Genomic DNA, 11,256 nt, shown 5'->3' with positions numbered 1-11,256 from the left:
GAGAGAGAGACACATGATGCATGTGTTGAGGTAAGAAGAAAGGACAACCTTGGGTGTCAGTTCTCTCCCCATTAGAGAGAGAGTCTCTTGTTTACCATGTATACAAGAGTCTACCTGGCCCATAAACTTCTGGAGAGTCTCCTGTCTGCCTTACATCTTGGTGAAGGAGTGCAGAGATTACAGATTCAGGCAACCATGGCTAAGTTTACATGATGTCTGGACTCGGAACTGTCTGCTTGTAGGGCAAGCCCATTACGAAGCTATCCTTTCACTAACTGCAACGTTCATTTTGAGACAGGGTTTCACCAGCCCAGAATTCACTATGTCAACGGAGCTGTCCTTAAAGCCACGGAGATCTCTCTGCCTCTGCCTCCTGGCAGTGTTCAGCATTCTTCTCGATTTTAAAATGTGCACAAGGGTTTGGCCTGCGTGTGTGTAGGTGTTCCATATGTGTGCAGTGCCTGCAGAGGCCAGAAGACAGCATTGGAGCCCCTGGAACTGGTGTTACAGATGCGTGGGTGTTGGGAATTGAACCCAGGTCCCCTCGAAGAGCAGCCAGGGCTCTTAATTGCTGAGCCATCTCTCCAGCTTGCACTCAGCATTGTTACTGACCAGAGAATGTTCTGTTGTGTGGCTGCCGTGCGTTCAGTCACTTCTGTTTGTGGTCACTGAAGTTTGTGTCTAGTCATGGTGGTAAAGGGTCAAGTTGAAACGGAGCATCTGCTGATTACCCTCCAGGCTCCTGGTGCCCTTTTCTGCTTCCTTGGCTTCAGTTCCTCAGGGTGTGAGGTGCACCAGGGTGTACCTTTGTCCTTAAGTTAATGAGCCCATCATCGGGCACGAACGAGCTGTGTGGGTCTTAGAGGTGAACAGGTGGATGGTAGTGGAGTGGTGAGAGTATAAAAACCAAGGGCAAATTGACAGGGGTAGGTTTAAGGTGGGAGTCAGTGCGTGTTCTTCGTCTGATGCCTTTGCACGAGGGTCTCAGACAGGGCGTGGGTATAGCATGGGAACTTACCTGTGGGAGGGGCTTACCCTACTCTTAGCCGGCTGAGTGGGAATGAGCGCATGGGGTGGGGGGGGGATGTCTTGATTTTGCTGTTGGGCAGGGTGTGGCGATGTGTTTCTTGGGTGGCAGAGCAACACCCTTGCCTGTGTGACCACTTCTAGTAACTTGATGTGTTGTTTTCTTGTTGCTGTGACCAAATCCACGTCAAGAACCTAAGGAAGGTAAGGTTTCTTGTGGCTTCCATCTTGAGGGGATGTAGTCTGCCATCTTAGGAGCCTGGTGGTAGGTGGTGCTATCTGTGGTGGTGGGAGTGGGCAGTTGGGCCCCTCATAGCCACAGCTCCCGAACAGGACAGGAAGCAGGGCCCAGCTCAAAAAATGTCAGAGTGCACCCCTAGTGACCCATTTCCTCCAGAGAGGCTCCATCTCCTCAAGTACCCCAGCTCCCACGACAACGTCACCAGCCAGTGGCCGCTTGTTGAAGTCTATGAGCTCGTAGGGGATTTCTCACATTCAAATCGTGGTCATGGCCTTGTTGCCAAGGTTGTGGAAAGGGCTGTTTTGTTTTAAAAGGTGGGTGACAGCTTCCCATGTAAAGATGGGTGATCGCCACACAGGTGTAGCGAGCGCCGTCCGAGCCTGTGGGCCGTGGTCTGCTCTTTCGTAGTTGTTTTTATTTTTGTTTGTTTTAAAAGAGAAGCCAAAAAAAATCTAGGTGGTGTGAGGTTTCTCTTTTTTGTGTCCTTGGCACCTAGATAAGAGTTTACAGAGATGTTTTGTAGGTTGAAGAAAGACTCAGTGTCCTGAAGGAAGAGATAGGTAGATTCTAGGAAGGGAGGTACAGACCCGTCACTCAGAGTTCGGGAACAGAGCCACAGTGACTGTGTCACCTGCACACCCTCACCAAATGACCCAGGCCTCCTTGAGAGCTCTTCAAACATGGTCCTCTGTGTCTCTTTCAGATCCTGTCTCTACCGAGAAAACGGCCCCGAAACGGAAGTTCCCCAGCCCTCCACATTCCTCCAATGGCCATTCTCCTCAAGACTCATCCACAAGCCCCATTAAAAAGAAAAAGAAACCCGGCTTACTGAACAGTAGCAATAAGGAGCAGGTAAAGGAGCTGCTGCGAGCGGCCTCTGTACCCGTGGGATGGAAGCCAGGCATGTGAGGCAGTGGTGTAGCTTGGGCTCTTGGCATTGCTGTAGCAGGCTGCCTGGCACTAACTGCCATTTACATAAAGGGCAGCTCAGACGGGGCCTGTGCAAAGGTTTCCAGTGGGGTTTCAGATCTGTTTTGAGGACAGAGGACAGAGCTGTGTGCCAGCTACTGGGGTGGGGGTTGGAGGTGGTCTTTGGGTTAGTTTTTGGTGGTTTCAGGGTTTTCTTCCCCCCCTGGGCTAAGACAGCTGCCTGAGGGGGGGTGGGGATTATGTGGCTGAGTTATTTTCTCATCTGTAAAATGAAGGTCACTGGGGAGAGACACTGCCTGAGTCCAGCTCTGGTCATGGGCTACTCACTGTTCCTTCTCTCTGCGCACAGACCCGCCTACCTGGCAGCCGATGCTGTTAGAAATATGGAAAAGGATTTTTTTTTTTTCTAAAGAATATTCTAGCTTTACTTTCTCTGACGCAGGCTAGGTAGTCTTTGGATGTGAGCTGACTGGTGGCTGGTGAATGGACTGGGTAGGATTTTTGTTCTCTCTGTGACTGAGTTCTGGCCCGGTCTTTGGTGATGGTTCTGTTATCCATTCTGAGCTTTATCAAGTGCCAGAGTGGGCTCTAGGACACGAGGGTTGATTGAAGCAGGGTTGCTGCTTTTATGGGCAGAGGCCTCGCAATGGTTAAATGCCTACCACCTCGTGTATATGTTTCTGAACACAAATCTGTTTTCACTCTCGAAATTACCTAGTGAGTAGCCAGCTCTGGCTTTGGGCACGTTAACCTCTTGTGTGCCGTTAGTTTTCTCATTCACAAGATGAGGATTGTGGTACTGCCCCCAACTGTCCACAGGGCTGTTGTGAGCCTTAACTGAGCACCATTCATGGACAGTTGATGCATGCAAGCAGCGGTGACAGAATTTGGAAAGGAAGCCTGATTGTCGCAATCTTCTCCTTTTGAGTCAGAGACTCATGTGTAACCCTGGGTAGCCTTGGTCTCTGGCTCTAGTAATCTTTGCCTCTGCACACGATCAAACCCCCAGTCTCTGAAAAAGCATTATAGATCCACACTGTCTGGCACCGTAGTCACAGCCATGTATGGCTTTCTTGGGTGAAAATTACTTGGAACTGAGTTTTATTTTGTTTTTTGATTTTTTCAAGACAGGGTTTCTCTGCGTAGCCTAGCTGTCCTGGCACTCACTCTGTAGACCAGGCTGGCCTTGAACTCAGGAATCCGCCTGCCTCTGCCTCCCAAGTGCTGGGATTAAAGGTGTGTACCACCACTGCCCAGCGGAACTGAGTTTTTTATTTCATCTAATTTAAAGTTAAATGGATCCCTGTGGCCAAGTGTTAGATGGCCCAGATCTAGTCGTTTGAGAGGGGTTGAAACTGTCTCTGGTAAAGGGAAGCGCAGAGGTGTTCCCTCCTCAGGGTCTCAGGGTGAGTAAGGTTAGCTTTGCTTGTCTTACTGGTGACATCTGGCCCCTGCCACCTGGGAGCCATCATAGCTAGTAGGAATGAAAGACTTAAAAAGAAACATAGGGGTTGTGGGTGTGGCTCAGTTTGTAAAGTGCTTGCCTTGCAAGTATGAGGGCCTGACCTGAGTTTGAGAAAACCTAGTACCTATGTAAAGACGCCCAGAATGTTTTGCTTGCAATCCCAGCCCTGGAGAGCTGGCCACGGGAGGATTCCAGGGGGCTCCCTGGTCAGCCAGGCTAGCCTACTAAGTGAGTTCCAGGCTAGTGAGAGTCTGTCTCCAAGGAAGTGAGGGCCCTCCTAAGGATGTCTCCTCTGGCCTCCTCAGGGATGTGAGCTCACAAGTGCATGTCCATGAGTGTCTAAGAACCGGCCGTCTTTCTGTGCTCCTTCTTCCCTTCTGTAACCACATGCTGAGGCAGTTTCTGAGCCAAGTCATGACTGCCCGGACCTCCCATCCCATCCTTGGGAAACTGAGGCTTCCAAGAGTTCCAATTGTTTATCAGAGTTCAAGGCTCCATAAATTAGAGGCCAACTCAGGCTTCACAGTGAGTTGGTGGCTAGCCTGGGCTATCTACCTAGCAAGGCCTAGTCTTACACAAACAAATAGCAAAAGCAATCAATGACCACGACCAGTCTCTAAACTCACCCAGTTTCAGTAACACGTCGGCCATGATCATGATCATGATGGTTGCTTGTAACCCATCGTCCCATGTCCCTTCAACCCCCCCACCCCCGTGTCTGCCACCTGTCTTACCAATGGCCTCAGATAAATGTCAGTGTCCCCCTGCATAGCTGTTGCTCAGTTTGACAGAGGGTAGCATGCCATGACTTCAGAAAATATTTAGGGTATGGGGACAGCAGGGTGAGGTTGAAGAGACACAGGGCCCCAGCTTGCCTCTGGGGACCTGGGGACCTGCTGTGAGTAGCCATTGCAAAAGACCTGGAAGGCAGCCAGCTCTGCCAGGTCACATGACCTCACTCCCAGCATCTGGGACACTCACTGTGTGAGCGGGTTAGTGGCTTTCTCTTAGAGCTTCAGTGAGATCTTCAAGAGGGCTTTGGATAAGCACCGTCTAAGGTTGATTGACAGGTAGATTAGCCTCACTAGGCAAAGGCGAGAGAGTCTTGGCCCCTTGGTTATTTCTAGCATATGACATTTGCAGAAAGGGACAATTCTCATGCACTCTACCAAGGGGATCACAAATAGTTAATTCCTTTTGAGTTAGACTCTCAACGTATAGCCCTGGCTGGCTTGGACCTTATTAGGTGGACTAGGCTGGCTTCATGTTCACAGAGATCCTCCAGCCTCTGCCTCCAATGCTAGGATTAGAGGTGTGTGCCACCCTCCCAGCATTTTTAAAAAGAGATTTATTCATTATTATTATTATTTTTTTAATTACACTATGCGTGTTTGCTTGCATGAGTTTCTGTATGTTGTGTGCGTGCAGGAGCCCTCGGAGGCCAGATTTGGTGGGACTGGAGTTAAGGAAGGTTGCTAGCTGCTATGTAGGTATGCGTGCATGTGTGTTTATGCCCCAGTTGTATGTAGTGTAGTGCCCATAGAGGCCAGAAGGTGTGGGATCCCCTGGAACTGGAATTAAAATTGTGAGCTGTGGGTACTGGGAACTGAACCCAGGTCCTCTGAAAGAGTAGTCAGTGCTCTTAACCACTGAGCCATTTCTCCAGCCCTTCACTTATTATTCTTACAGAAATCCTGAATTGTAAACATCTGCCTGCTCCAGTGCAGATGAAAACATCCCTGGAGTGAGTGAATAGGTTTTTTCCATTTTCTTGTTAAGCTGACCTGGGGCAGGAGCCAGGGAATAAAAACATTTACACCGTAACCTCTGCAATTATCCCCTCTCCGCAAGGGCTGCAGCCTGTGCGCCTCGCTGTGAGGCCGCTCCCGTACTTCAGACACATGGGAGAGGGAAATCAGAATCCATTTTACCTGAAATGGTTGGCTTTTCCTTTAAAAACCTCCACATTTGTTATCAGGTTATTTCTGTGGAGTAGAAAACAGAAACCATAAGGGAAGTATGTGATTATGTGATTGACAGGGCTGCCGTCCTTGGCGGTCACTGACGTTCCTGGAGTGGGAGGTTTCTGAAGAGAGCAGAGTCACCTGGCTGTCCCTTTGGTCCTGTGGACACCCACTTGGGGTGAGGCAGAGATGGGGCCGGGGGGAAAACTTCTGAGCCCTCCAAGAAATAAGAGCAGTATCTGAGATCCCCAGTTGGGCTGTGGTGTCAGGTTGGGTTATTTGATCCCTGAGTTTTGGCCTGACTCTTTTGTTAGTGAGATCGGTGTTGTTAAATTATAAGGCTTCCTTGAACTTGTGCGGCACAGTACATTGAAAAACATACCGTTTAGAGACTATTCCAACCGTGTTATTCCTCCCTGAAAACAGCAGACTACCCAAGCCCCTATTGGTGATGTGGGGAGATGGAACTGTTTACTTAGGGAGATTTAGGAAGACTGAGCCTGAAGATGAACAAAAGCTCCCAAGCGTCCCTGGAGGAGTTTGGGGGAACCTGACATCTGCAGAGCTCTGACTCCTCATCCTAAAATCCAGGGAAGAACCCGGGCTGCCTGCAGCTCTGAGCCAGTTCTCTCATCCTGCAAGCTCTGGCCATTCTAATATAGACATGGGGCGTTGCTCCCCGGTTAAGCCTTCCCTTAGAGTTTGTGAAGTCCTAGGCTCAATCCCCACTCCTGGGGGCAGAAAGCAGCAGTAGACACAAACTCAGAAGCCTGGTCCCAATGAGAAGAAAGATTTTCAGTCAACAAAATGTGACAGCCGCTTTCATATTAAGTCAGTTTTAAAAATGTTGGAGTATGTCTCTGTAAATAGAACAGTGGTCACTTAGAGAATGTACTAGGAAACCCCATTCATTACACACACACACACACACACACACACACACACACACACACACACACACGCACACGCACACACACTTTTTTAAAATTGAAAGCAAAGTATGTGTAAGAGTTTGTGGTAGGTGAGACAGAGAGAGAGCATGTGTGTAAGGGGGGGAAGAGAGTGTGTGTGTGAGAGTGGGCATGTATGCATGTATATATGTATGTGTGTATGATGGGCTTTTCTTCTTCCTTTCCATGGCTTCCAGGGATCAAACTGGTTGCATAGGCTGGCCTTTACTTGCTGAGGTATCTTGTCATTCTCTTAGGCTGGCTCTCACAGTCCCTCTGCCTTGGTTCCCAGGCACAAGCTGAGTCTTCCTTGCTTACCCGTGTGATTGGAATTTGTGCTGTGTGTAGCCAGTATAAGGTCTTGTTGGAGGAAACAATATTTTACTGACAGGGCGCTTGTGTTGTGTAAATGTGATATCCGCCCCAGGATCCATGGGTTTGTTGGAAGGCATCTCGTTTCCCAGTGGGTTCTGAAGGTCACAGAGCTGTCCCCAGGCCAGTTGACAGTCACCACTGGATAACTCGGTGTGGATTTTGCAGGCTTTTCTGTGTTTGGCTCTGCTGTGTTGTCGAGTGTCTGGGGACAGGTTTCCTGATGCTGTCCCCACAGGAAAGTGTCTGGTTCCCAGGAATTGGCTGGCCCTTTCCTCTCTGTGTCGTTGGTTCTGATGAAGTGGCCAGGCTTCCTTAGCGGCTGTGAGGACCCCGCTCAAGGATCAGGGATTTGGGGAGCCTACCGGAGATCCTTCCTACCTTGGAGACAGGCTTAAGTAAACGGAGGATAATTTTGTGCCAGCCAAATCTAATTGTTTCTACCCTCCAAATACTACTATTTCAAGCTTGCCAGGGCAGATGATCAAACCTGTGTCGGCTTTGTAAAATTTGGGCTCACACATTGAGCCCTTCACAGCTTTTGTGAGTAGTGGCTGTGTTCCCACTCTCGGCTCCATTTTACAGATGAGAAAATTGAGGAGGTGGAGAGAGACAGGGCCCAGGTCACATAGCTGCTTAATGGAGGGGAGGGGTTTAAACTGTGCATCTAGCCACTAATACTCAGGTGCCTGCTTTCAGCGCCTGGCCTTTTAACGGTAGAGGCAAGTGGCTATATAGCTGTGGACCAGCCACTGTGAGTCTAGCTGGGAGGTGGAGGTGGCCTGGCTATGTAGTGGGGTCGTGAGGGGTGTGATGTTGTCAGTGTGTGTTCTTGATGTACTTGTGCAAATGACCGCTAAGAAACGGCCTGTGTTTTGAAACCCCACCTGTCTTTCTTGCCTACATTTCAGTCAGAGCTAAGACATGGTCCGTTTTACTATATGAAGCAGCCACTCACCACAGACCCTGTTGATGTTGTACCGCAGGACGGACGGAATGACTTCTATTGCTGGGTTTGTCACCGGGAAGGACAAGTCCTTTGCTGTGAGCTCTGTCCCCGGGTTTATCACGCTAAGTGTCTGAGACTGACATCGGAACCAGAGGGGGACTGGTTTTGTCCTGAATGTGAGGTTAGTTCCCGATGACTGAATTCATTACCTGCCTCAATTCCTCTCCTTTCTCTTTTCTTCCTTTTTATTTTTTAAAAATTTCAAAATAATCCAAATAGAGGGAAAGAGAAATGTCTTGCCTCCCGCCTGCTCTACCCTGGCCGCCCCCTCTGGGGACCCGCCTCTGCGCTAGCTGCCGTGGGGCAGCTCTTGGAAAGACATGTCGCCTTGCCTGTCCCCGAGCCTTGGGAGCGAGCGCTTTGAGACCTGCCGCTGTGTGTCTGCTGCTTCTGCCGTGAGTGCCCTGGAAGGGACCTTGTAGATCTGTAATGGGTGACGCCTTTTGAAAAGATCCCGTGCTGTGTTTCCTCCCCTTCTTCGGCCTTGACTCCTCGCCAGTAGCCTGCTGGGAAGACCGCTCTAGTGTGTGTGTGTTCCACATGGTGACCAGCTCACGTTTTTTCTTTATGTGACCTGCACATACATCTCCAGTGCCTGCTAGGTATCGGGGATTCAACAACACGTTCGACAGAGTGGATAATAACCCTTTCTTATTATTTATTGTTATTTTGGGCAAAAGTGGACAAAACCTGAAAGTTACTTATAGCAGAAAGTAGAAGAAAAGTAGAGAAAATGGGACGGAAGACGGGAAGAGGAAGTTGAGGTACCATGTCTCCCCCACTTTAAGAGTCCAGGCCTGGGAAGGACACACTGAGGTATAAGGAGGATCCGAAGGGGAGGACGTCTGGGCAGAGGAAGCCACAGGTTCAGGGCCGCCGCTGTGCGAGGCAGGCTGAAGGCAGCGCCCACCCCAGTCTCATCAGCAGCTCAACCGTCATTAAAGCCAACTGCTCAAAGCTCCTGAGTCTGCGTGTCTCCCACAGTGATGCTCTGTGCTGAAAACAAAAGAGTGTTGCTCACACACATCACTTCCAACGGGCACTGGATTAGATCGTGAGGGAAGCTTCCTGTGTGAGAGGGAAGCGCCACCCAGATGTGTGTGTGTGCATGCATGCGCTCTCCCTCCGGGGAGCTCCAGATAGGAAAATGCCCACGATGCTGCGCTTGGGTGGGGAAAGGAGAAAAAAGAAATTCTCAAAAAGAAATGAGACTTTAAAACAATTGATGATGATGTCGAAGGGGTCTTCTGCCTCTGTTGTGGCCAAAGCTGGCTGACGGCTCCCCCGGGCTTACTCCAGACAGACTTGCACACACAGTTCCCCTCTCTGTTCAGAGCTGGGTTTGCTTCCCCATAGTTTTGTGGCTTCTCCAGCCTTCTTCGGTTTTCTTCCACCTTCCCTGTGGTCTGAGTCACCGAACAGAGAGATAGGTTGCCTTCTCTGCAAGTGACAGTTGTAGAGGGAGGTGTCTGAGACCCTGGAGTTTATGACCATTCTCTGTGGGAAGCAGCCAGTGGGGAAGGGTCAGCCAGTTGGTTTGGAGCCAAGCTTGCTGCCTCACTGTCATATTCATGGCTCTTCTCTGTCCCCACGGCTGCTGCTGGAGGCTCAGGTATCCTGTGTGGATAGACAATGTTTTCCCTAAGAGAGTGTCACATCTCCATACTTCTCTTGTATCAAGAGATGTTTCCCAGTGTCCTCCAGCTAATTGGTCTTTGGGCTCTTTGGTCAGCAGTGGTCATAATTTCCGTTAAAAAAAATTGACTGGTGCTGGGTAGTGGTGGCGCACACCTTTAATTCCAGCACTTGGGAGGCAGAGGCAGGCAGATTTCTGAGTTCGAAGCCAGCCTGGTCTACAGAGTGAGTTCCAGGACAGCCAGGCCCTTGCAGAGAAACCCTGTGTTGAAAAACAAAACAAACAAAAAAAAAGTTGAAAGTTGACCAGGACTCTTTGTTGTTGTTGTTGTTGTTCTGTTGACTGGTTCCGGCCAGAGAGAGGGAGGAATAGAGGTAGGAGAGGGAATGACAGGCTGGCAGGTGACTCTGGACCTGTAGCATTCGGAAAGACGCCGCATTCAAGCAAGCAGGTGTACTTGCTGCGTGTTCAGATCCAGGCCCTCAGTTTTTCCCCCAGGGGTGAATTGTAAAGACAGCCAGGAAGATGAAATGGAGTCTGTTAGTGTGCTCGGCGCTCTGTCAGATTTTGAGTGACTCTTTGTGGTCCTTCTCTTGACAATTAACCACAGTGGGAGTTTGTTGGAAGGGCCCGGAGATGTGACAGATGGAAATGGATTCCAAATTAATGGAGAAGATATCACATCTCCCCTTCACAGCCTGGCCAGAAGAGTCCTTGACACTTTAGGATTTGCTAATTTTTGTTTGTTGCCACATAAACCTCAGAGTCCCTGAGATCGGATACAGGGGCTTCCGCAACAGTCTGGCTACAGTTGGTTTATCTGGGTCTTCCCTTTGATAAGAATGTCCCTGATGAAATGACGGTTGTGAGCCTGGTGTGGTGGCACACACTGGTAAACTCATCGAGGAAGCTGAGGCAGGGGCATTAGAGTTTGAGGCCAGCCTCGGCTACATAGCGAGAGTCTGTCTCCAAAGAGAAGAGAGGAAGGAAGGGAAAGGAGAAGAAAAAAAAAAGTAAGGGGTAGAAAGGGAAAAGCTGGACATGGAGGTGTACATCTCTAGCCCCGGCACTAGGTCACTAAAGAGAACGGAGTCACCTGGCTGCCCCTTTGGTCCTGAGGACACCCGCTCCAGAATTTGGAGGCAGGAGGATCTCTGTGAGCTCCAGGCCAGCCTGGTCCACAGAGTGAGATGGTTTTGAAACTAGGAAAGGAACAGGGAGCGGTTTCCTCTTTCAGGATGTTCCTGGGCGTGGAACATGGAGTTGTGTTCCTCATTGGCTGATCCCCTCCCCTAGTTCTTCTCTAAGGGGCTCCCGCCCTCTGTATCAGCAGCATTTATGAGAATGGTTGTGCTGGTCTCCTCAGCCAGGACCCAGGGCCCAGGAAGTTGTGGATGACAGTTGTTGAGCTTACACCCTGTGAGGCAGGCCCACTCCATCCACCCTCCCTGACCTTTGTTTGCAGGTTCAGTTTTTGTTGTTGTTTTATGAGATAGGGTTTCTCTTTGTGTAGCCCTGGCTGTCCTGGAACTCACCTTGTAGACCAGGCTGGCCTCGAACTCACTGAGATCCTCCTGCCTGCCTCTACCTCCCAAATTTTGGGATCAAAGGTGTGCGCCACCACCACCTGGCTCATGTAGAATTCTTTTTTTTTTTTTTTTTT

The 11,256-nt window shown here is 49.9% G+C and overlaps 1 protein-coding gene across 21 annotated transcripts in view; it reads left to right on the top strand.

Annotated features, from left to right (window-relative positions):
• The window catches only part of Zmynd8 (zinc finger MYND-type containing 8), a 99,108-nt gene that overhangs the window by 32,110 nt on the left and 55,742 nt on the right, over nucleotides 1-11,256 (top strand). For 14 of the 21 annotated variants that reach the window (XM_031372774.1, XM_031372786.1, XM_031372778.1 and 11 more), the window contains 2 exons: nucleotides 1,971-2,119; nucleotides 7,860-8,078. In XM_031372774.1, the coding sequence (XP_031228634.1) occupies nucleotides 1,971-2,119; nucleotides 7,860-8,078 (368 nt within the window). Of the gene's footprint in view, nucleotides 1-1,970; nucleotides 2,120-7,859; nucleotides 8,079-8,142; nucleotides 8,353-11,256 lie in introns of those variants that run through there. The other 7 variants (XM_031372791.1, XM_031372783.1, XM_031372788.1 and 4 more) reach the window with 2 other exon arrangements.

Source organism: Mastomys coucha, unplaced genomic scaffold (assembly GCF_008632895.1).
Source record: "Mastomys coucha isolate ucsf_1 unplaced genomic scaffold, UCSF_Mcou_1 pScaffold15, whole genome shotgun sequence".
NCBI classification, from domain to species: Eukaryota; Metazoa; Chordata; class Mammalia; order Rodentia; family Muridae; genus Mastomys; species Mastomys coucha.
The sequence above is the reverse complement of the archived record's forward strand: the minus strand, read 5'-3'. Positions and strand labels throughout refer to the sequence as shown.